The 25,563-nt window shown below is 41.7% G+C and overlaps 1 protein-coding gene across 1 annotated transcript in view; it reads right to left on the reverse strand.

The window, feature by feature from the left end:
* Positions 1-24,910, reverse strand: part of LOC105993581 (tyrosine-protein kinase SgK223) — a 43,789-nt gene extending 18,879 nt beyond the window's left edge. Inside the window, exons 1-3 of the mRNA XM_013026875.1 lie at positions 24,510-24,910; positions 20,722-22,538; positions 1,655-1,812 (exon numbers count right to left, since the gene is read on the reverse strand). Of these exons, the coding sequence (XP_012882329.1) occupies positions 1,655-1,812; positions 20,722-22,538; positions 24,510-24,830 (2,296 nt within the window). The 5' untranslated portion in view covers positions 24,831-24,910. The remainder of the gene's footprint in view (positions 1-1,654; positions 1,813-20,721; positions 22,539-24,509) is intronic.
* Between the last annotated feature and the right edge of the window lie 653 nt (positions 24,911-25,563).

Raw genomic sequence — 25,563 nt, forward strand, 5'->3', positions numbered from 1 at the left:
TTAATAACAGCCTTCATTCTCTGAACAGACCAATGTCCTCTCTTATCCTATCCACTCATCTGTTCTTTACTCTTCCTAGTGAGTCTTTAGGAGTATGAGACTAGACATCATTTACTGGTAAGAAAGTAGTGAAGCAATTAAGTCCAGTTCTCATCAGTGCAAGTGGGCTAGTGGCTGGCAGAGGAGTGTGCTGTATATCAGTCTCTTAGATGAGCCAACCAGCACTAGAGCTAATGGTTCTGATACCAACCTTCTATGGAACAATCTACTTCACTGAGGTTTCCACAACTGGAGGGGAAAAGGAAGATGATAGGAGTCTGGAAAAATCTGCAAAAAATGAAAATCCTGTTGCTACATCCTTCCCAAATCAAGGCTAAGATACTTCCTGTTTTTAAGCAAGAGCTAGCAAAGATTTCCCATCCAACACACCACAGTCAGACTTACATGCTTCAGTCTTAGCCAGGATCTATCTTTTAGATAAAAAAATACTGTTGACAATGAATTTATAATAGAGCCCTCTACTCCAAAATTGCCTATTCACCAAAAATGCTTTTGTAGGAATGAGGAAAAGGGGCATGTGAGCATGGGTCTAGAGTAACATGCTAAGAAAGGCCATGGGAAGCCCAAGAGAGGACACACACATGAAGAAAGTCGAAAGGTAAGAGGTCTTAAATACTACCCGCCCAGGGCACAAATGCAGAAAATCAGAGCTCCAAACAGGACATATCCTGTTTTAGAGTACAGTATAAAATGTGAGATGGACAGTGACTTGATGAATCCTTCATGTTCTATTTAAAAAACACTTATGTAAACACCTGCCCTGTATGTATGTGCATGTATGCATGCAGATGTGACAGAGAGAGAAAGGCACCGAAGGCTAATGTGTGTGGAATGCCCTTTGAACTGATCTCTTATGCCTGGTACGGTGGCTCATGCCTATAAGCTCAGCTATTCAGGAAACTGAGATTAGGAGGCTGAGTTTGAGGCCAGCCTTAGGGGAAAAGTTAACAAGACCGATTTCAACCAATCGTTAGGCATGGTGGCATGTGTCTGTCATCCCAGTTATGCAAGTAGCTAAATAAGATGATCATAGTCCAGGACAGTATGGACAAAAACGTGTGACCTATTATAAAGCTAAGAGGGATGGGGAGTGTGGTTTAGTAGCAGAGTGCCAGCCTAACAAGCATGAGACCCTGAGTTGAAAGTCCAGCCAAAATAAGAACTAATCTTGAGAACAGAACTAATCTTGAGCACACGCATATTTGTGTATACATATATACCCATATATATATATATATACATATACATAGACAAGGGGAATGTATATATATATATATATATATATATATATATATATTTAGATGGCTTCCAATATGCTTTCAATAGTTTTCCAATATGCCTTCAACTGCAACCATGTCCCATCTTGTTACCACACCAAGGCACTTTATAATTACACAGTATAATATGGATAAGGCTTCTGTTACATATTCATGAGGGAACAAACTTTAACTGTTCCTTGGTGGGGTAAACTTCACGGAGAAATCAGGACCAAGAAACAGGCCTTGTTCAACCCTTCGAAACTCTGGCAATTAACCCAGGCTGGCCTGCAGCCCCAGGAAAACCAAAGCCTATCTGTCATGGGTCAATCTGTTACCTCCATCGCTGCAGGTCCTGGAGTCCGAGGCCAGGCTGTCTGTGGAGCCAGAGGTGAAGCTGACGTGGACACTCCTGAAGGATGGGCTGAGGCTTTCTGCAGAGCCCTGGCTCGCTTTTTCCAAATCAGAACTGCTCTTGTTCATTTTTAAAAGGTGCCTGGAAAAAGGTAAAAACACACAATGAAGGTGATTCAGCTGGTTTCCAGAGACCAGGCCAATGGGTCATGAATCTACTGTGTTCTTGAGCCCTGATCAGTGCCAGCAAGTTAAAAAAGAAAAAAGAAAAAAGATTTGGAAGGGAGAGAGAACAGGGGTTCTTCAGAAACCTTATGCACATGAATGGCAGGAGATTTCTTGAATTGGGTTAGAGCAAGAGAGTTTATAAAAATCAAACAAGTGCCAAATTCAAGACTTAGAGCTGCCTTCACATTCTAATCCAATTGCTGAAATAGTTATACCATCTATTATATCCCTTAAAACATCTCTAAAAATAAGAATTGAAACATCATATAAGCCAATATTCAGAGATCTATAAAGATTGAATTGTGTTTAAAAGATCGCAAACGAATTGTAAACTAGGATTAAAAATGTAGGGGTTCCTTTCCTGGTACTCTCTTGCCATGGCTTTGAAAAGTCTATGTTGTTTCTTGAAATTAAGGAAAAATTTATCTAAATTTTAACCAGATTTCTAGTGAAATGCCTGATAGAGCCAACTTAACCTTTTTTCTTGAACCATGGAATCTGCTGTTTGATTATCTGTGAAATATTTTCATGAATCTTGAAGACAGCATTATCATCTTATGAGAGATGGGAATACCAACTTCAAACAAAGAGAATTTGCCCTAGAGAAAACATCCCATTATTAGGTAGAGTGCTTAGCTTACTGCTTTCTCCTTCCCCTTTTCCAAAAATTACATGAATCTTCACAGCTGGCCTCTTGAAAGACAGACAGCCATCAGTCCAGCTCTTCCTCATCAGTGATAACACACATTTAGCTAAACTGATATTTCCTGATAACTCACTTGTTCAACTGCAGCAGACTACATCTCAATATCTGCTATAAGAAACATACAAACAGTATTGATCTGCATCAGAGCTTCTTTTCTTCATGCACATGACCTTACAGTCAAGAGTCCATTGATTGTTCTTTGTCAGGCCCTGCCTGGTTTGTTTTCATAATCACTGAATCCCTTGTTTTTAACAGAATTATCTAGAGAATGTTTGTTTGCTATCATGAGATCATCTTCAGAAAATATGCTACAACACTTGGAACTACATAGGTAGCCTGTTCACAACTACATAATTAAGGATCAGTACTCAGAATATAAAAAGAATGCCTGTGACCACAAGAAACCAATGAATTGCAAAGAGCAATGGAGTCTAGTGCTGGTGGCTCATGCCTATAATCCTACCTATTTAGGAGGTTGAAATCTGGAAGATGGTGATTTAAAGATAGCCAGGGCAGAAAAGTCCACAAGAAAAGTCCAGCAAAAGGGCTGAGAAGGTAGCTCAGTGGTAGAGCGCTTACCTTGCATGCTCGAGGCCCTGGGTTTGATTCCTCAGCACCACATAAGCAAAAAGAAAAAAGCCGAAATGGTGCTGTGGCTCAAGTGGTAGAGCACTAGCCTTGAGCTGAAGAGCTGAGGGACAGCGCCCAGGCCCAGAGTTCAGGCCCCACGACCAGATCCAAAAAAAAAAAAGAAAAGTCCAGCAAAAATAACCAGCAAAAAGCAAGGTTGAAGGTGGATCCAATAGTTGTGTGGTAGCCAAGCAAGTTATGTAAACAAGCTGAGTGAGTTTGAGGCAATGAGTTCAAACCTCATTAATACCATAACAAATCAAAAAACAAAAGTGAAGACAACCACAACAAAAAGGACAATGAACATGAACAAGACACATGCATGCAGAAAAGGCACACATAGAAAGATGATAAACATTACTAGTAACCAGATTATACCTAAAACAAGATCACACTGGCAGTATCAGCTATTGCTAACGATATGGGAAAACGAATTTTCTTACATCATTTGTGAAACCACAGATTGAAGTACACACACACACACACACACACACACACACACACACACACACACACACACGCTGAAAATGTAATGAATCCTGGAAGATGAATGTACAGTTCTTATAACCCAGTTACTCTATTTTTGGTTATCCTTAAGCAACGTCATTTAAATAACTAACAGTGAATGAATGACTTAATTGCTTTTAGAGGGTCACAACAGTTACTGACAAGCAGTTTAGTTCAACAAGATAAAAAGAAATATATATCATTAGTAAAAACTTGTAGATATGCAGATGTGTATTTGCTCAAGATAGTAAATGTATTTTCTACTGTTTAAGAAAATATTTAAGGAGCATTACTCTACAATAGAGATCTTTTCTTTAGAAAGACAAATGGTAAATACTTGAGCCTCACAGAATATACAGACTGTTGCAACTACTCATTTCTGCTGGTGTATCAGGAAAGCAGCCACAGATATTAGATGAATGGTCATGTTTGTCTATAAAACTTTATTTTAAAAAAGATAACTGGCTTGTAGGGAACAGTTTGCTGACTTCTGCTATGGGAGATGGTCTTGAATAAAAATACAATGTAAGCTATACATACAACTTAAAGTTGTCTAGTAATTATACTTAGAAATGTAGAAGGACACAGGTGACCTTAATTTTAATAATGTATTTTAACATAATACATCAAAAAGTGATTTCAACGTATAATCAGCATAAAATTTTAATGAGATTTTTTATAGCCTTTTCTTTGCTCCTACTCCTTAAATTTGGTAGGCTTTACATTTAAACCACATATATTACAATTTGGGCTAACTTGACTTTAAGCTAGTATCTACTGTGCTATGTGGGGCAAATCTAGAAAAACTCTCAGATATGGACATAGACATTCACATTTACTGTGTTATAAGCAGCAAAACCTATCCACCAATAATGGAACAGATAACTTGTAGCACAGTATTACAGTGAAAAAGAATGTAGCAGTTAACAACATGTAAACCAAAGTAAGTGCGCGCGCGCGCGCGCACACACACACACACACACACACACACACGAAACAAGCATCAAGGATGAAAAGTTTACAAAAGGCTCAAGGACAAGAGGAGAACCAATGCAACAGTGAAATTCACAAGACAATATGTTAGAAATAATCTGTACAACTTGGGAGGGGTTGGGGGGAAGGGAAAGTGGGAGAAAAATGAGGAAGGGGGCCAGATGTCAGTGGCTCATGCCTGTAATCCTAGCTACTCCAGAGGCTGAGATCTGAGGATCAAGGTTCAAAGCCAGCCTGAGGAGGAAAGTCTGTGAGACTTGTCTCCAACAAAACCACCAGAAAACTGGAAGTGTCACTCAGTGGTAGAGCACTTGCCTTGAGTTGAAGAGCTATGGGACAGTGCCCAGCACCCAGGCCCAGAGTTCAAGCTCCACAACTGACCAAAAAAAAAAAAATTAGGAAGAGGTAACAAGTTTGACAAGATATTTATTCATTACTTTTTATTTATGTAACTGTAACCCCTCTGTATATCATCTTGACAATAAATTAAATAAAATTTTATAAAAGGCTCAAGCATAGTGTGACACACATTATTTAAGCACATAATAAATGAACTTTGGTAGGTTAAATAAAATGTAATGATGATCTCTGAGACAGCAATTACTCGGGTAGCAATGGAAAGTTGAGATGAGAATGGACTAGAGACTCCTACTATATTATGAGTATTTTACTTTTTTTGAAAAATCAAAGGCTGGGGTGCAGACACAGGTTTGGAAAGCAGGTTAGAAAAGAGAGTGACTAATAAAGATGCATTTGATACATATAAAAACACGTAAAATAATCTCCCTTGTACAACTATTTGATGCAATATATAAACAGATAAATAAATACACTAATGATTTTTAAAAGTCTAGAGGCTAGAAGTGGCAGGGTGTTGTTTAGCATGCTCAAGCCCTATCAATCCCCAGTACCACAAAAACATAAAACATAGTAACTGAGAGAGGGGGGGAAGAATAAAGAGAAAAAACTTAAAAGAGGTAAAATATTAATGTTTGAAAAATCTTGCGAAGACACGGAAAGGTCATTGAAATTAAATTATTGAACATCTCTGTATGCTTAGAATACTTGATAAATTAAACATTTTTGGTAGGAAAAAAATTAAAGTCTGAATGACCCTATCCCCTAACCCCAGGATGGCCACACCCCAAGCATCTGAGCCAGAAGGGACACAGAAAGACCCATAGGGACTTCCATGAGGCCCCAGGAGGGAACAGGCAGACACAGGAGAGCTAGTTTCCCCTTCTAATAGCCTTGTGAGCTTGCTAGTGATGAGGCTTGGGGTTAAACCTTTTCAGTGTTGGTCTTACAAAGGAGAGGTCAGAGTTCTACAGAGTTTTACCAATTGGACACAGGAGAAAAAAAATTAGTCTATGTTTGTGATACAGACTCAGTTCTATGAGCTATGCGCGAGTTTGGGGAAGTCAGAAAGCACCCATTGGAAGACTGAGAAATAAAACTGCTGTTTTCTTCCTGGAAAACCTCACCAAGTTCCGGATCTCCCCAGGTGGGTAACAAAAGCAGGTACAGGGAATGCTCAAATGCAAATGTGGAGGGAAGGCACTAACACACACTGGGGTGCTCTTTTCCTTGACATTAACATATTAGGAAGAGTTGAATGCTTGCCTAGGTAGCATGTGAAGCACCCTGGTTTTTACCCCAACACTGTGAAACAAGACAACAAAACAAACCCAAGAAATAAAACCTCAAATTTCACAGGAACTCTATTGAAAAGCTTCTACCCTGGAAACCTGTGATAACTGTACTTTTCAAGGATTGCCACTTTAATTAGTCAATGAGTAAAACCACATCAAGTTTAAAATAAAAGGCTGGCTTGCCATCGAAGCAGACACCTATCATCAAGATGGCTTTGATTCATAACTCTGCGTGTGCAATAGATTTCTTATGAATCCCTGAAAAAGGCCTAATATATCAAATATGACTTTTTCTGAGCCCTAATAGAGTGGTCTCGGATGGAAAGCCAGGTATTATGAAGACTAAACTCAACAAGATATAGCAAGTCTATACTGCGTGTGTGTGTGTGTGTGTGTGTGTGTGTGTGTGTGTGTGTGCAGGTACAGAACTCAGGACTTCTGTACTCTCACTTGGCTTTTCTCTCAATGCTGGTATACTACCACTTGAACCACACTTCTACTTCTAGCTTTTTTGCTGGTTAATTTGAAATAAGAGTCACACAGACTTTTCTGACCAAATTCGCTTAAAACATCCATCCTTAGAGCTCAGCCTCCTAAGTAGCTAGGATTACAGGTGTGAGCCACCAGCACTCAGTTGTACTCAGTTTTAAAATGTCATGAATGATCATCTATCTTTCACCAAACTGATGCAAAGCCTCTACCATAAAGTGCGATACCATTTAATTTATGGAATTGGCTTCTGTGAATAAAAGGAATACACTCTATTGTCTTCTCTCTGCTGGGAGAACGGCTTTCTTATCAGCTCCAGCAAGTATGGCCTCCACAGATGTCGTTAGTCCCCATGTGATAAATGACTTGTTCTTGTTCCAACTTCCTTTCCTGCCTCCCACTGCTGATTGCGGACAGGGTTACAGGAGAGCTCTGTGAAATACAACTTGGTGGCACAACGTCCTTCCAGACAGCCCCTGCAGCTGCTGCCACTGCTGTTTGAATGGCTTTTCCCCCCATTGTCCTTGGAAACCAAAGCTTTACACAAGAGTAGGCTCCATCCGACATTGGTAGAAAGCTGGAAAAAAAAAAATCCAAAAGGAAGAGCCATCTGCCAGACTTCCTCATTCATAGGAACAAGCCTCATCTAAAAATATCCCAGAGCTTCCAGAACGAGCGCGTTCAGAATGTCCACAATCCTTAAGGGACACGAGGGTCCCGGTGTGTGGCAGAGCCCCTAGCTCAAACTTCACATGGCTTCTAGAAATTTAGTGGCCCTGAGACAAAGCTTCCCTCACAGATTGATTGATTGTAGAGTTCACGTATACTTGATGGAAAGCATTCTGCCTCTAGAACTCAAGATCTGAAAATGCAAATACTTCCAGCTTGCAGTTTGAGTCTAACTCTTTAAATTCTAGGAAACACTCAGAGCACGGAGTCTGGGGAGAGGTCACATTCGTTATTAGGCTTAGTAATGACAAGAAGATCTAAAAAAGAAAAAGGGCAAAGAATCGCATTCACATGCGGAAAGTATATAGTTAAAATCTACCGTGCATCTTTTAAAGCACTAAGAGGAAGTGAAAAGTTGCCTTCGATGTCTCGATCAAAGAATGTAGATGCTTACCATCCTACAGCCCAGCCCGAAGTGTCGTCCTCAACTGAGTCTGTGATTGGCTGGCCGGCCAGCAACTTCGGGGTCTCATGGCGCAGCCCTTGAGGGTAAAGGACCAGCAGCCCACAGTGGCTTGTTGGGCCACTGTCAGCTCTCCAGCTCTGGGCGCTCCTTTCCCCCAGTTCCTCTCTGACTTTTCTATAAAATGCACTTCCTGTAGAAACACAGGAAAACAGGGCCGGCTCTGCCTCTCGGACCTGCAGCTTCTAATCTCCAATTGTCTTACTTGGCTCCCTGGTTAGAAGAAAGTCACACATACACTCAACCACATCAAGTTTCTCTCCATCTGTTTTCTACTATTCAGCCACATTCTAAATGTATCAAGTGATTCAAATTCAGTTGGTGAATATGAATACCCCGTTTATAACTTCCTCTTCTAACTATATTAGCTGCTATGTGTCCCCTTCCTGTCTGTCCTGAATACCCTTATGAGGTTGTCCCACAGATAGGGCTCACTACCTGCTCAGTGCCAAGTGCTGTATTAGTGACTGAAGGATGATACATTAAGTAGAGCTGACAAGGCTGCTATGCTTCAACCAACATGCAAACTGGGAGGGAAATCTTTATTAAGCTCCTCTAGACATAAAGCCACATCTTCAAACAGATGGGAGCTCACCCTGTAATCCTAGCTACTCAAGAAGACTGCAGTTCAAAGCTATCCTAGGCAGGATAGCCTGTTGAAACTCATATTTCTAATTAACTACCAAAAGGCCAGAAGAGGCAAAACCCAAGTGGTAGAGCACCACCCCTGAGCGAAAAAGCAAAGACCCTGAGTTCAAGCCCCAGTACCAACACACACACACACACACACACACACACACACACACACACACACGATTTAGAGCAGCCTTAAGGAAGAGCATCTGACTTAAAATATTACTCTCATCACAATAGTTGACACTGCATAGCCCTATACAAGTTCCTATGAAGAGCTTCTCCCTTGGCCGCCATATTGGATCATCTGACAACTTCCATGTAACAGAAATACTTGAACAATCTCATTTTCTAATAATTCCCTTTCTATCTATACATTAGAAAAGAAACCTAGATTCCTCTGTGTGTGTGTGTGTGTGTGTGTGTGTGTGTGTGTGTGTGTGTGTGCATGTGAGTATGTTTAAGGAAAAGAGCTCTATTTTGGGAGCTCTCTATATATCTATTATTCAAATCAAGTTTATCTTCTGGTTGTTCTCCAAACACCCACTGATTCCTTCTCCTTTCTCTACCTGGGAACAGATGAACTGCTCCCCTTTCCTCTCCAAACCTATCCTTAAGATCCAGTACCAATTTCACTTACAAGCCATTTCAGTCTTCTTTGACCAGACCCTCACCTTTGTATCAAACACTGAACTGAGTCTGAATCACCTGATTAGGCATTTAGTTATAATCCTGGATAAATTTTTCTAATTTTTTCATGTGAAATAGACTTGATATCACCCCCAAAATTACAAAAAAGTTGAGGAGCTGTTTCACAGGCAGGATTTGCTAAAACAGAAAGTAATTATTAAATACTCCTTGATTATGTTTATCTTCCTGTTTCATTACTTCAGTGGCATCTGTGAGAATAAATGCTTTCTTTACAAAAGAATTACGGTTGTCTGGGGGGAAAAAGAGCAAAGTACAGGAACATTGAGCAACTTACAAGGATCAGGAATATGATTTAATAGGAAACTTTTCTCCTAGCTAGAAAATACAACAATCTTACAATATCTTGAATTTGGACAAATCTTGTAGTTGAAAAAAAATTTTTCAGATGGGTCTAGAAAGACAGCTAACAGAATCGGAAAGCTCATTAGTATTTTTGTTTTAGGTGCTTATTGATAAAGATGCTAGGAGAGTTATTTTTTGCAAGTGAGCAAAGGCCACCTGCCAGAACTGAGTGGGCCATTCTGCTTCTGCCTGATTGGTTTGCATGTATAAATATAGAAAATTGGTGCTTTTATGGTTAGATGGCCTGTAAAGTTCCCATGGGCAGGTCCTTTCATTTGCATTTGCAGTTTGTGGCCTAGCCATTCTGCTGGGGCACTATAGGCTTTTACATTCAGTGGAAATCATTTAAAAATGGGAATACAGCCAGTTATTTTAAAAGATAGGGAAACTGTGATGTCATGAAATATATATATTTGGGTTTTACTCCAGTTTCCTTGGCATTAAGACGCTTGAGATTCTTGGAATCTCTCAAGTGGTATTTTTTCATATGGTAATGAGTTGACTGATGCCTGGCAGCCCTGAGGAGGCTTGGGAATGGGAGCTAGAAAAACCAAGGAGGACTGGAGGATTGGAATTTTCAACCACCCTTCCCAACCTTCCAAGGGAGGGGAAAGGCTAAAGGTTAGGTTGATCACCAATGGTGAATCATTTAGGCAGTCATCCCTATGTAATGGAGCCTCTATAAACCCCGAAAGGGCCGAGATTAGAAGCTCCTAGAGAGCTGAACGTGTAGAGATTCCTGGAGAGTGGTGTCTAAGAATGGACAAGGAGGTCTATATCCTTAATGACAGGTCTTGAAGGGTACCTCTCACCATCTGGTATTCATGACTATCCTTTGTGATACCTTTCATAATAAACCCTCAAATAGAAGCAAGTGTTTCCTGAAGTTCTTTGAGCTGCTCTAACATATTCATCAAGCCAGAGGAATGGGTTATGGGAAGCTAGATTTTTAACTGGTTGGGCAGAAGCACAAGTAACACTGGCAATTGCGAATGACACCTGAAGGGAGAGTACAGTCTATTTTCCTAGCACTTTCTCTCTCTTTCCTACTTTCTGGTGAGCAGGAGGTGAGCAGCCACATGTTCCAATGTCATGATTTCTACCTTACCTCAAATGCAAAGCACACAGCTGAAAACACAATGATACTCTTGAAACCATGAACCAAAGTGAATCTTTCCTCATTTCAAGTTGCTTTCTCAGGTATTTTTGTCATAGAGATAGAGAGCTGACTAATACATGTGTAACTCCAGGGAAATACACATATACAGTATGTAGGTTACTGGTTTTAGTAAAGGATCAAAATGCTTAAGATGTTCAACGGAAATTTGCAGGCATTTTCCCTGACTATATCAAGATATACCTTATCACTGAAAGATATAAACATCTGTTGAAGATTGTTCACTTGGTCTGAGAAATGCCGTCTTTTATTTGTGGCCCCATTCTGCATGTTTATGTACTTCCCCAAAGAGGCACTGGGCTGCTGGGTACAAGAATAAGGAAGGCAGGTGACTGGGGGTTCCTAAGTAGGGAAGTTCCATTTGAGTCTGGAGATGGAGATGGAGCAGTGGGGAGCAAAGAAGAAGGCTGAAGACCTTAGACCCATTCCCCACTACACTTATCTCCAATGCACTTCCCTATGAATAATATGTCCAAAGTCCACAGCACGGATGCAGAGGGAGGAAGCTCTTACAACTGTTCACATCAGAGTGGCATGGGGAAGAGAAGACGAATAGAGAATAACAAATGCAAGCTAAAGACCAAACAACTGTAATCCCCAGAAGGATACTTCTCACTAGCTGCCCTGTCTATGGGCAGGCACGGGGTAACAGGACCTCAGAAGCCATCTAGGCAGAGTCATCTAAGACTTCATCAGTGAGACAGAACTGCCCTTTCCAACTGTCTGTGTGTCCTGAGAAAGGAGACTCAATTTCTCTGTGTTTCAGCTTTCCATTTATCATATAAAGATAGCAAAAATGCTTATCTCTTAGGAATGTTACAAAGATTCAAGGAGTTAACATTTACAAAAATGCTATAAATAGCATTATGTAGATAGAAAGTACGTTACACTTAAAAGTATGGATGAGTAGATGGGTAAACAGAGAGATGACTTTAACAGCCTCCGGTAAATGCTTCAGCATACACTAACAGCACACGGGGGTCTCACTGTGATAATACCATAGATGTGTACAGTGCACTTTGAACAAGTTCACCTCCTCACCATCAGTAAATTGAGCCATCTTTTTTGTTACTAAGAGAGATACAGATCAGATAACCTAAAAAGTTCACTCTACCTTGATGCCTACTCTTTGATTATGGCATTTCAAGGAACCTCAACAAAGAAAGCTAGTCAAGAGAATGTTCTAGGAATATACATTTTTCCCTAAAACGGTCTATAACGGTCCACACTTGGCTTGAATAATCTATGGCTGAGAGCTGGATCAGCTATACTATAGCCCCAGACCCAGGAGCCAGTCAATCAGGTGGTTCAACCCCATCTCCAGCCAATCAGATTTCTAAGTTCTATTACCCCCTTTTCATTACAAGAAAAAAAAAAACCTTACCATATTAGCTTGACTTCTCTTGCAATAAAAGAATCTCCTTTAAGCATTACTAGCCTTCTAGGATTCTTTTCATCTTCATACTACCTCCTTACCCCCAGATCACACCTCTGGTGGTTGATGAAATCAAACCAATAGCAATCTTCCAGGAACTTAGGAGTCACTATGGTTCTGGTCCATCCTATAAGACTCCATCCACCAACAGCACTTATGCCTGATAGGAATTTTTTCTGTCTCTAGACAATTAGTTTTGCCCAGTCTGCTTTCAGAACTTTCAAGCCCTCTTTGATTGGCAACTATTTCAAGTCCACTCTGCTAACCCAGCACCTTAGCCCAAAATTCATATCCTACCCACAACAGACACAGTCAACTGAGTGAAAATGAACTCCCTGAGGATGAAAAATATATCTGCAAATTCTGCCTCTGATAAGAGCCTAATATCAAAAACAAACAAACAAAAACCCAGAAAAAAAAACAAGTGTAGAGAGAATATAGAGAAACTGGAACTCTTACACGCTATTAGTGGGAATACAAAATGGCGCAACAGTTATGGAAAACAGTGTGGCTATTTCTAAAAATATTAAAATTAAGAGTTACAAGATGATCCAACAATGCCATTCTGTGTATATTCCCCTTCAAAAAAAATCAAAAGCAGAGTCTTAAAGAGAAACTAGTACATCCATAATTAGAGCAGTATTATTCGCGATAACTAAAAATTGAAAGCAACCCAAGTGTCCACTAACGGATGACTGGAGAAGCAAAATGTAGCAGAATATTATTCAGCTCTAAAAAGGAAGGAATTTTAACACATGCTATAACATCAATGAGACTTGAAGATGTGTACTAAGTGAAATGAATAGTCACAAAGATGTGTAATTCCAAACATATGAAGTATCTGGAGTGATCAAATTCAAAGAGACATGAAAAATAATGGCGTCTGTAAGAGGTCATGGTAAAGGGAAAAGTAGTTTTCTTTAATGGGTATAGAATTTTAGTTTTGCAAAATGAATTCTGGAGCTTGGCTGTACAACATAATGAATTTACCCTTAGATCTTCCTATTCACAGGTTCACAGGAACCTACAGATTCAACTAACCATAGATATATAATATTTGGAAACAAGCTAAGTGCTGGTAAGCTAGATAATCCTAGCTACTATAATCCTAACTACTTGAAAACTATTTATACAGCATTTTAAGCTTGAAGGCAGATTTAGCAAATAACTAGCACATGTCTTTTTACCCCAACTTCTGTAGTCTGAAGACAGTATTAATCAATTGCAGCAAACTTCCAGCACAGTGAATTTTCATGCAGAGCTCCAGAGCTGTACTCCAACTGGTCAGAATTGAAATAGAAGGAACCAATGTTCCTTTTGGTTCATGACTCTATGGCCATGAAAACTTACCTTCCTTTTGACCTTTACCTATTAGTAAGAATTATTTTAAGTGATGATTGATTTTTTAATTTCAGATTCTCAGCTGGAATCTGATGGCTCATGCCTATAAACCTAGCTATTCAGGAGGCTTAGATCTGAGGTTCAAAACCAACCCTGGCAGTGAAGCCCATGAGACTCTTGTGTCCAATTAACCAGCAAAAAAACTGGAAGTGGAGGTATGGCTCAATTGGTTGAGCACCAGCCTTGAGCAAAAAAAGCTAAGAGACAGCATCAGCCCTGAGTTCAAGTCCCAGTACTGGCACAAATAAAATTTTCAGACACTCCTTCACTTTCTTCCTGATCTTTAAGCTCATTTTACTAATATATATATATTTATATATCCAGTATATTTTTGGACCTATTAATTGCTACTAAATGGAGTTTTACAAGAGCAAGGGCCATTCTGAATGGCTTTTCAGTACTCAGAAACATACAATGGTATCACCAATTACTGGCCTACATTATAGACTTCAGAAGAGTTTTAAAGCACAGATATAAAGAGACATGAAACAGCTAAATACCAAACTCTAAGGAAGTCAAAGCCACTATTTGATGGTAAGAGACATTGTAATTAATAGATTAACACACTATCTGAGTAAAAAGGGAAGGATTTTTTTAAATCAATCTTCAACCTAGAAGTTGCACTTGTCACCCAACAAAGAACAATTGTTTATATAAGTCAGTCTGCCAGAGAAATAGAAAGAACAAGCAAGCTATAAAAGCAGGGAATTTTATAAATGTAAAATTTGTGTGGGAGCAGCATGAGAACTCTAAACACCCAGCACTTTGGGGGATTTCCCGAAAGTCAGTACAAAGAAATCCTGGCCAGGTGCTGATGGCTCACACCTAGGATCCGAGTCAATCAGAAATCCGAGATCTAAAGATCCAAGGAACAAGAGTCTATAAGATTCTTACTTTGAATTAGTGAGCAAAAAGCCAGGAGTGGAGGTATATGGCTCAGTGGTAGAGATTGAGACTTGAGCAGAAAAGAAAGTGAGAGCAAGAGGTTTGAGTTCAAAAGTACAAGCGCATGCACGTATGTACACACACACACACAATCTTGAGCAATGAAGATGTTTAAACTTGGAAATGTATTAGCTGGAAAGAAGGCACCAAGTGCTCTCTATAGTTGACCTATTAACCTGATAGGAGTATACAGTTAGTAAGACATTAATCTCCAAACAACCAAACACCCCTTGCACCACTAGTAAGGAAAATTTCTCACCAATTGGTGACTGCCATGCCCACAAAGCAGAAGCCATTCTCGAACAAAGTCTCTCTGATGGCTTGATGGACAAAGGAGACCTGATCATCCAGCCTAAGTTTGTGTTTTCCAGCCCCACTCCCAGGAAGCATGAAAACTCTGTTCTCAGAGAAGTAAAACCACACCCTAGAATTCCTTGTAACTTACCAGTGGAAAAAAAAATTAGATAATTACTACCAGAAAGAAACATTTTGTGGAAAGAGGGCAGGCTCCACACACCTGCTCAGCCTTTTTAAAAAAGGCAGCATGATAGAGGCCAGTGGCAGAAGGAAAATGTAACATGTACAATCACTGGAGAGTAATTAATCCAGAAAAGGATGCACTACGCCCTCAGGGTGTTTGCCTACCTTGAAGCATTAACCATGATTAACCTCAGCTTCCACAGGATTACAATGGGTATCATTCTGTATTGAATTCCTACCAAGAATCTGGTTCTGTGCTATGGATTGTTATGGAGACATGCAGGAAGAATGCATGAGACTTGGTTCCTAAACTCCTAGGAGTTTACTCTTTCTTCTTCCCTCCCTATCTACCCCCCTTTTTGGTTATTTATTTATTTATTTTGTGATATTAGGAGGTTGAGCTCAAGGGTGCTAACCACTTGAGCCACTGCCCCAGTTCTTTGTTTTCCTTTATTCTGGTTAAAATAGGTCTTACACTTTTGGAGGACAGCCTCAATGGTGATTTTCCTATCTCTATCATTTGCAGAGTTGGGATACAAGGGTGTGTACCCATGCCCAACATGTTTTTCAAGATGAGCAGTCTCATTCTTTTTCCAGTCTAACCTTGAACCACAATTCTATTTCTATGTCACAAGTAGCTGGAATAACAAGCCTAAGTGATCGTACTTTAGTTAAGAGATATAAACATGGATTTCTTTGAAAGCAATACACACTGTGAGAAGCATGAAAAGAATACAAAGGCTACCAGGAGGTCTGAGTGCAGAATGTTTCATATTCCAAGCTACTAGCTTTCTTGTTCACCCATGTGCCAGGCATGAAGGTATAGGTGCTGCTTTGAAAGAGAAATAAACAGGGCCTGGTTTCAACCTGTAACTATCCTAACTATCCATTTAACTTGATTCTTGAGCATCTACTAAGTGCCAGCCACTAAAGTAGATGATCTGGATGATCTGGAATTATAGAAGCTAAGTGTACTTTTATCTGCAAGGAATAAATGGGACACATACACACACACACACACACACACACTTGGTTGCCTACAAACCTGTGCTAATCCTGACAAAGGAGAGGGCTATAACTAGTTCCTTCTACACATGGAACTGATTGTACCTTTGTGTTAAAGAACATAACCCAGAGTGTAGTAAGAATGCAGACTCTATGAGAACCAGTCTCATCAATGTAGGAACAAGCCTTTGGAGTTCATTTGTGCACCTGCTGATTCAAGTCATGCCAACTCAGTTCTTAAGAAACAGAATCCCTGTCCCTGACCATGTTTTACCACCTTGCACAGTCCAATAAAAGAGAGGCAATTTATAACTACCCAATGAACTAAAGAATTTTCCTAGTCATAGTCAAAATGCATGCTAAAACTTAGACCTAAAAGTTGTGTATATGCTACTTGCAAGCCACTATTAGTTAAAGTATTAGAACAGGAGGGCAGGAATCAGTTTCAATACTCTGTTTATAAGAGGTCTTGTGTTTGCAGGTTCCATCCACAAACTCATGGAGAGAGGCCAACTATTAATTTGCCTTTGGCATGAGCACACTATAAACTTGTATTGTTGATACATTTGCTTTGTTCCATTTGCCAAACTCTGTGTGTTTGGGGTAGGGGAACAGTTTCTCCCACTGAAGTCTGCCCAGTATTCATTCACTCTCACCAACTTTACCTCTAGACTCCTTATTCAAATTAGTTACAGAAGAGTCCCTAAATAAAATGCAAACTGACTTTCAAAATGCCATATAGACAAGCCCATGGCAAGACTGTGGGATTTTCTAGTACCCTTGCAACTTGCTACAGTAGGAAAGGTGTCCAGAACTTAAGCTTTAATTAGATTGGACAAAAAGGCTGGACACAAATAGCATCTTACTCTCTTCTCATCCTTGAGCGTGGGCTGAGAGGACCATGTTACAGAACAGAATATCCTATACATTATTTTGGTTCATCCAGTTATCAAAGTGATCACTTCTATGGACAAAAAAGAGAACTCTATTTATGATGCTATTTCTTTCTTTACTGAGAATCAATGCAGAAGGGGACTTAAGAAAGACCAAAACCCCAGAACAGACTCAACCTCCTCTGCCCAGCATGCCAAGAAAGAAGGGGAAATTTTACGAAGAGGTGGGTTAAAATTAAAGTTTTCCAACGAGAACTTTAAAAAGAAAACCATCTCTCACTTTCTGGGGGAAATCTTTTGTTTTGAATAGTCTCACCTGGAAACAGACTATGTAGAAACTGAAGCCACAAATCTGTCTTATTTCTCATTCACCTGTCATCTTCAGTTCCACACTGTCTCAGGCCTACTTGGAGTTTCTTTGTAAAATGTTTGTCTGTCCTAACCAGATGATTCTCCTTCCTCTGACCTGTCACTCACAAGTTACAAGTCATTTCAACATAGTCTTGCATCTGAGGAGGAAATAAAAGGCAAAAAACCTGAGATTTTGTTTTTTGCATCTTAATTTTTTCCCCAGGAACTATGGCTTCTCATTAAACTGCCTTAAGTCTTGAAGGTGATATTAAAATTAACAGCTGATAGTTCTTGCCTGCAGTTTCTTGGGGGGTTTTGGTTTGTTTGTTTCTCAGCCAACAGTATTTTTCAGTCCTTACCTATTTACCCTGTTTTAAATTAGGGCAGGGCAATGACCCAGAGATTTGGTGCCTCAATCATTACAAATCTGTGTGAATTTGCAGATATAGGTAGGTAGTTACCTCAGCAACAGAGCGCAAGGAAGGGTCCAGACTTTTCCTTACCTGCCCGGGAAGAGGGTGCACAACTACACTTCGGCATATGACATGGCTATGGAGCCTCTTGGTCTTACAGAATGTTTATGTCAAGAGGTTTCACCAGCACATAAGTGATAGATTTCAGAGGACACAATCTCAGATGGCTACTCCCACGAATAATTGCACCAAGACAACAGGAAAGTCAAAGTCATTCTGAACATGTATCTTTGTCACAGCTACTTTCACAAAGCAACCTAAAAATAAGTGTCATTTGTTGTAGAAATGATGGCCCAAGAAGGGCATCAGATGGTCTGGCTGTCTCTCCACACAGGGTAAGGAGGAAGAAACATCTCTGTGACACAAATTCTTTCTCTAGGGTTCTGAGCACACATCACACACATGAAGAAATTCATCATTAGAAACAGGCCCCACTGAACAGATGAGTCCATGGGAAGTAAACAACTTAACCTCTTTCATCGTTTAAAGAGGCTACACATTTTTCCATCTTGGAATACTGCCTGCCATAATTCCTAGTGTTGCTCATACTGGTACCAAATCAACTCTGGTCTTTATTCACAATAATGTTCTGATTTGTCTATACCTTGAATTCCTGTTGGATTGGAGCACTTTGGGATTCCAGGTAACCTCCCCAGAAGAACTCAGGAAGTACTGTATTCAAGCCTGCCCACCTAGCCCCTCACAAGGGAAACACAATGATCCAAAAGATAATGTCAGCAACCCTTGGAAAACTCTGCTCTAAAGGGACAATTTTGTTTTATTTAAAATAGCAAGATTTTCCCCCCATGTTCCCTTAAATTCATTTTAGATATTAAATTTTTCTACCAAAAGATCTGAAAACAATGTTATCTTTATGTTTCGATCTTAAAGAGTTGGAAACTAGAACTTTTGATGTTCCCTACCTGATTTGAGCTATACATAATCTAAGTTTTAGCATAGCACACTGGACCAAAAAACTCAGATCTCACCCTAGCTGATAATTAAAACACTTTCTGAGTCGTGTTACCATGGTTACTAGGATTTCTCAGAACCCTGTGATGCTTGAGTGAGAAAGTTTTTCTCTAAGGCTCAGACAGTGTTTCCAGGTCTGGGCAAGGCTGAGTCCTGCGGGGTATGGATGCCACTGACACACCTATTATATAGCTTTCTGCCTACATAATAACTAGCCTCCCCATTGGTCTCTGTTGCACATCTCATTTCAATAAGGAAGTGTTAAGAAAGTCTTATCCCATTTTTAGAGAAGAGTAAGCTTGGGACTCAGACACAGTGAATAGCTTGTTCAAGGTTACTCGACCAGAGAGTAAGAAAGATTAGATATGAACTAGGTTTTCTGATATTAAAGCTACCCAAAACTGGGTGCACACTCTGCTTGGTTTCTATGCCTCTTACATGTTCAAGAGCACAGACTTAGGGCTGGGTTGATAAAAGATTTGTAACATCCTTAGGCAGATTATTTCAGCTCTTGAGCTCTGTTTTGTTGTCTGTGGGCTGGGCTGATAATTCTTCCTTCATCAGGTTGTTCTAAGGATTAAATAAGTTATTAAGTCTAACATCTTAAAGTACACACTTGGCCCATAGGAAGCACTATATAAATGGGAGCTCATCTTAGCTGCTGAATTGCTCATTCATTCAATGAAATACAATTATAGCCAAAGAACCAGAGAGTCTGCAGTCATCTGAGGCTATGGAAGATGTCTATTCTGCAAGGTGGGCGGCCAAGGCAATCCCAGAACAAAGAAAGCACTGGTTATGAGAACAAGCCCCTGTCAGATCAGATCACAGCCTAGGAGGCCTTGATGTTCAAAGTCAAATGTGGCAGTCTCTTCTCTCTGTGGTCAATTCCCTTGTCCCTGACATCAATCTAGAAGACATCTGCTCTGGCAGAACACTGGCAATGACACAGATAGAGAAAGTCTCTGTTCAGAAAGGCTGCCATTTTTTCCCCTTTTTTTAAACAGCAGGTTTCTCCTTTCTCTGATAAAAATCAGTTTTGCTTTCACTGAGGGAAATTTTTTCTCTTCCAGAATTTAAATTCCATGCACAGCTCACTAGCTTCAAAAAGGCATTTACTTTTTGGAGCTTTTCAAAGGTACTTTAAACTGGTAGGACGTCAGAGAGGCAGTGGAGAAAGCTGTGAGTTCCAGCATACTAGCATGAAACTCTATTCTTTTCCTCTAATAACCCACATGTGCAAAGATTCCTCTTTTCTAATTTTGGCACCAAAGCCTACTCACCATCACAGTAAGAGTTGGAGCACACACTTAGCTTAGCTTATTTTGCCTCTCCAAATCTTGTAGCCTAACCTCCTTTGGCCCTCTTTTGCCTGCTTAAACAAAATGAAGTGTCAGTTTCCTTAAAAAGGCTTGTAGAAGACACTTCTGAGAGATGTGGGCAAAAAGAGCACTGGATTCTAAAATCATGGGCAAGAGCTCATTTGGGTTTTGGGGGGTTGGGGCGGGGGAGGAAGGGGCTAGGGCTAGGCCCATACTTTCTAAGCATCAGCTCTACCACGGAGTTACAATACCAGCCCCCCATGTTTCTTATTTCAGATAGCCAATCCAAGCAGGGCACTGCTGGTAGGTTTGTTTACAGAGCCTGAAATCTACACTGAGAAATTAACATAAAAGCACCAGGGCCTTCACAGAGACACTGGTGCCTGGAAGGCAGGATTTAAGACTGGGCCTTAGTTAGATACAGCAAAAACAAAGGTTTCTAATAAAGGCCCTACAGATGAGTAGCTTCCTTTACAGCCAGACTGTATCTTCCCACACAGGCACTAGTACTCACCTTGACTTGGGAGGGGGAGGGGGCGGGGAGAATGTCTCCAGCCCACTTCTGTCCTTGGGAAACTCAAAGGCAAAAGAGGCTGATTTGCTCATCCCAGTCCCAACTTTGCCATTCTGCCCAGAGGAGCCATCACTGGGGTGGAGTCGATGCCAGGTAGAAGAGTTTGAAAGGGCTGCAGTGCCATTTTCTGTCTTTCTTCCCCAGCTTTGATTCAACAATTCCTGCTCCACCTCTTCCTCTTCCTCTATCCGACTCCAGGCGCCAGTCTGGTACTTGGGCCGCCTCTGGTCCACGGCCGAAGAGGACACTGCAGGAGGACACCTGGCAGGCTCACTGACAGTGGCACTGTTGGCTCGGCAGGAAGCAGTGAGCTCGGCAGGGCCTCGAGAAGAAAGCTGGGACCCAGAGCCACTGCCATTGGAGCTCCCATCACCGACATCGGCTAGGGTCAAGGCCGATGGTGATGCTGGAGATCCTCCAGGGCTACTCTTAGACAACTTGGGGGGAATGGCAGGCCTCCCCCTGGGGGTGGTCTCAGTCAGACCATGAGCCTGGCTTTCCCTGGAGCTGGGTCCCTGCCGGGCTGATGTTTCCTCTGTACCGGCCTCTAAGTCTTGGTTCACAGGTCCATGTGGCCACTGCACCCCCACTGCAGAGTCAGGGCTGCTCAGATAGATGGTCCTATGGTCCTCTTCTGGGTGTGCTGCCATGACTGTAATGGTGGTTGCCACCTGGGGAGCTTTATCTGGGCCTTCCTTGTCCCGGCTCCAACCAGATGGTATTTTCTGAGCCCAGGTATCCCCTGCCCATGCTTGGTGGCCATGGGTTTGGCCTGGAGCAGCTGTTGCCTGCTCTGCCTTGGCCTGTGGCCTCGAAGGCACTGGAACTGCCTTCTTCCTTTTAGTGCTCTCAGCGTAGATGGGTTCAGGCTGTACTGCTTCCCTGGGCTGGGCTGGAGATTGGGGTTCCACAGCTAGTCCCAGGCATTTGTTAGAGGTCATTACATGACAGCCAGAGTCCTGCTGCTTCCCCGGGACAGGTTCCTTCATGAGAGAGCAGTAATCGCTCTCCAGGTGTGGGGTAAAGGGACTGCTGGTGCCACTGCTGCTGCCACAGGACAGGCCATCAGAACTGGCAGCTTCTGAGGTCAGCTTCTTAGAGACCAGATGGGGTGGGTTCGTTGTGGGACCCTGGCCACAAAACTCCCTGGGGAAGTTTAGAACGCGCTTCTCCTCTTGCCCTGGCTGGGCACACATTCCCTGCTCCCAGCATGTGGGTGAGCAGTCCCCTCCGCCATGTCTGCCCAGGGAGCCCTCAGCATTCATGGTGTCCTTGGCAACTGGGCTTCCTGGGCAACAGTCCAGGATGGAGCAGTATTCTCCGCCTTCACTGTCCCCTGAGGGTGAGCACCTTTGATCACTGTCATCTTCTGAGGGCAGGGACGCCCGTAGGGGCTGTGGAGATGGGCAGGGCCTAGGGCCCTTGTGACAGCCAGATGTCATCCCAGAAAAGGCAGCCAGTTTCTGGCGGAAGCTTTCTTGAGCAGAGGACAGCTCCTGGTAGGGAAATGAAGGTTTCTCTTCTCGCCTGGCCTTCTCCTCTGGGTAGCTCACTGGGTGGAAGGCAATGCTCCTTTCCCCTTGGTCTAGGCTGTGCAAGCCAACCATGGCATAGGCAGGCGGGCAGTGGGAGCTGCCCTCTGTGCAGGCAACGGGACCAGCAGGCTTCTGAACTCCTCGGAAGCTGCCTAGGTAGACTATGGGCACGTCATCCTGCTTCGGGAGGGGCAGCTTGCTCGGGGCTCGTCTCCAGATGACCTACACAGGCCCAAAGGTCAAAAGATTTACATTAGAGCGTGTTCTGGGACATTGTCAACCATAGTGTCTGGGGAAACTTGGGAGGTGTGGACTCTGGGCAAGCTATACACCTGCCCACCTTCTGATCTCTTCACAGCTTATATTCATTGTTGTAGCTCCCTAGCCACTTATCTTTCCAGATACTGACTGTGCTATCTTCTCAGGGTCTGTAAGGTTTTTCACTTAAGTCTATGAGTTAAGAAAATAAAAACAACAAAACAAAAACAAAAACTTCGGGAAAAAAATAGAACATTTTGTCTTCTCCCTCACAATTGCTAGGTGAGTTAGTTTCTTCTCCAGGCTTGGAAAATACAATTTTGGGCTTTGGGGCTTTATATTTGCTTTGTGCTAGCTGACTTTTTTCTTTTCTTTCTTTTTTTTTTAAACAACTCTGCTCCAGCACATTCTGAAGAAATAAAATCAAAATGATTTCTAAAACACCTAGTGATCAGGGCTTTGGGATGGGTCCGGGCTTTTCTTGGTAAGTCATGCCAAACATTTGTTCTCTCTTCCAGTTAACAATGGTGCCCTCAGCCCCAACTTGATTAAGTGGTTGGGCTACAAGAGGTGGACCAGTCATTCCCATCAAAGAAATCACTGTCCCCCCTTCTTTCCCTTTCAAAGCTCCTCACTTCCTCTGTTAAGACTGTTAAATGCAGTTTTGAAGTATGGCCTGCATCTGGATCCTTTCCCAAGACTCCTGGCTTATATAGGTGAAGGTTGAAGGGGTCCCAGAGTGGCTTGGTGAATGGGTGTAACCAGCTAAAAGGAAACAGAGCAGCCCTGAGAGGGACATGGACTTCACTGCAACCACAGGAAATGCCAGTCTTCATTAAGAATCTCCTGACTTCAAACTGACCTTTGTTTGTACATACACTTACCACATATCTTGACTACTTTAGCTAATAAAATCTAGAGCATACAAAGAAGTCAATCTGAAGCAAGACATTGTTGGAATGTCTTAAGCATATAGCCTCTGAGATGTGTCCAGCTGCCTAAGTCTACAAACCCTAAATAATTACAGCTTTGTAAGGGTTACCAGTGAGATGAACAGATGGGCCTAACCTCTAAGATGTAACTGCTTTAATTATCATAGATCAAAGCTAGCAAAACTCAACCTTCTAACCTGGAAGTATGAATATTGGGTGGGTACTAGATAATCATAAGCCATGGTGGTAATATTTTAACTGTGATAATGGCATTGTGATCATATATATTATTAAGTTCAAAATTTCTGAAAACATTTACATCTAATATATTATACATAACACTTATATATCATATATAAATACATATAAATATATAAACATGTATATATAATAGAAATATTATATATAATTATATGATATATATGATTGACTAGTGGTTGATAATTTCTGAAAATATTCTTAAAGCTATATATATACATATACACAAATATATTTATATGTGTATGTATATATATATATATATATATATAGAGAGAGAGAGAGAGAGAGAGAGAGAGAGAGAATATGAGTGAGAGAGAGATCTATCCAGTACTAGGGCCTTACCTCCACTTCTGTTTTTTTGCTGGTTAATTGGAGATAAGGCATTTCTTCCTGGGCTGGCTTCAAACCACAATCCTCAGATCTCAGTTTCCTGAGTATGTAGGATTACAGGACTGAGCCACCAGCACCTGGCTTAAAGAGCTTTTTGTTGTCTGCCTTTACACGTCTCCAAATCATTGGAGGAAATTGGATGAATAGTTATTAGCTTAAAGGGACAGAGCAAAAGGAGGGTAGAAAGAGCCTAACAGCAAGAAGCCAGGGAAAAACAATCTCAGGGCAAGCCCATGGGCAGCCATCCTGCAGGATTCTTGCTCCAACAGCCCTCTCTGGCTGCCATCCAGCCACCTCATGTTAGAAGAGGAGCAGCTCCTGTAAAAATTCCACAGGGGTTAGTCAGCCTCACCTGTGAGACTTCAGCACTCAGACTAGCCTCTGCCCACACATCAGAGGCCTCGGAGCTCATCATGGTGGGCTTCACAGCAATGGTAGGCTTCGAGTAGGGTGAGCCGTCATCATCCAGGCGACAGTTCTCAGGCCTGGGGGGCAGGCGAGGGGGAGGGGGCAGGCTGCCTGTTCTGGACTGGGGATGGCCAATGGCCAGCTGGTGGTCACTCCGCAGGCAGAAGCAGTTCTTGCAGGACCCAGGCTTCCAAATGTGCTCCACAAAGTCATTGCACGCAGACATTTTTGGGCTCTCAGGGTTCAGTCGGATGGTCTGGAGCATTGTGAGCCAATAGTGTGTTGGTTCATTTTGTGCCCAGTTCTCTGGTGTAGACTTGTAGGAGGCAGAGGTGGATCCCAGAGCAACCTCCTGGAAAGGCAGAATGCTGGCTTGATTAGGATTTCCCCTCCAGAAGATGGGTGCCCTAGCAATTACAGTCCGATTAGCAGACTGGGGGAAAAAATGGGCAGGAAGAAGGCAAGCAGAAGAAAGGTGAGTATTTCATTCATTCTGGGGCACTTACTCACTTGTCACACGCTCTGCCATACTTGATAATGGAGTGGCCTTAAGAATCTGTGAAAGCTAAACCCAGCTCTGTTACATGAACAGGAAGCACAAAAGACTTTTGTAAAATGTTGGAAGTTTGGGGAAGTTACAAGGAAACACAACAACCACTACCACCACCAACAGCAAAGTAAGTTTGAGGTGACTGTAAGTCATACATTTTGTGAGACATTGAGAATGGGGGGGAGTATGAGCTCCTCAGAGCAACAAGAACCACAGAGTAGTGTGGCAAATAAAAGCAATAGCCATCAGATGGTAACTCTCCATTTTTGTGTCAGTTTTTTAAAAAGAAATTATTAAGGGTGGGAAGGTGGCTCAGCGGTAGAGTGCTTGCCTCGCATGCATGAGACCCTGGGTTCAATTCCTCAGTACCACATAAGCAGAAAAAAGCCAGAAGTGGTGCTGTGGCTCAAGTGGTAGAGCGCTAGCTTTGTGCTGAAGAGCTGAGGGA

This window comes from Dipodomys ordii, unplaced genomic scaffold (assembly GCF_000151885.1).
Source record: "Dipodomys ordii isolate 6190 unplaced genomic scaffold, Dord_2.0 Scaffold4, whole genome shotgun sequence".
Taxonomy (NCBI): domain Eukaryota; kingdom Metazoa; phylum Chordata; class Mammalia; order Rodentia; family Heteromyidae; genus Dipodomys; species Dipodomys ordii.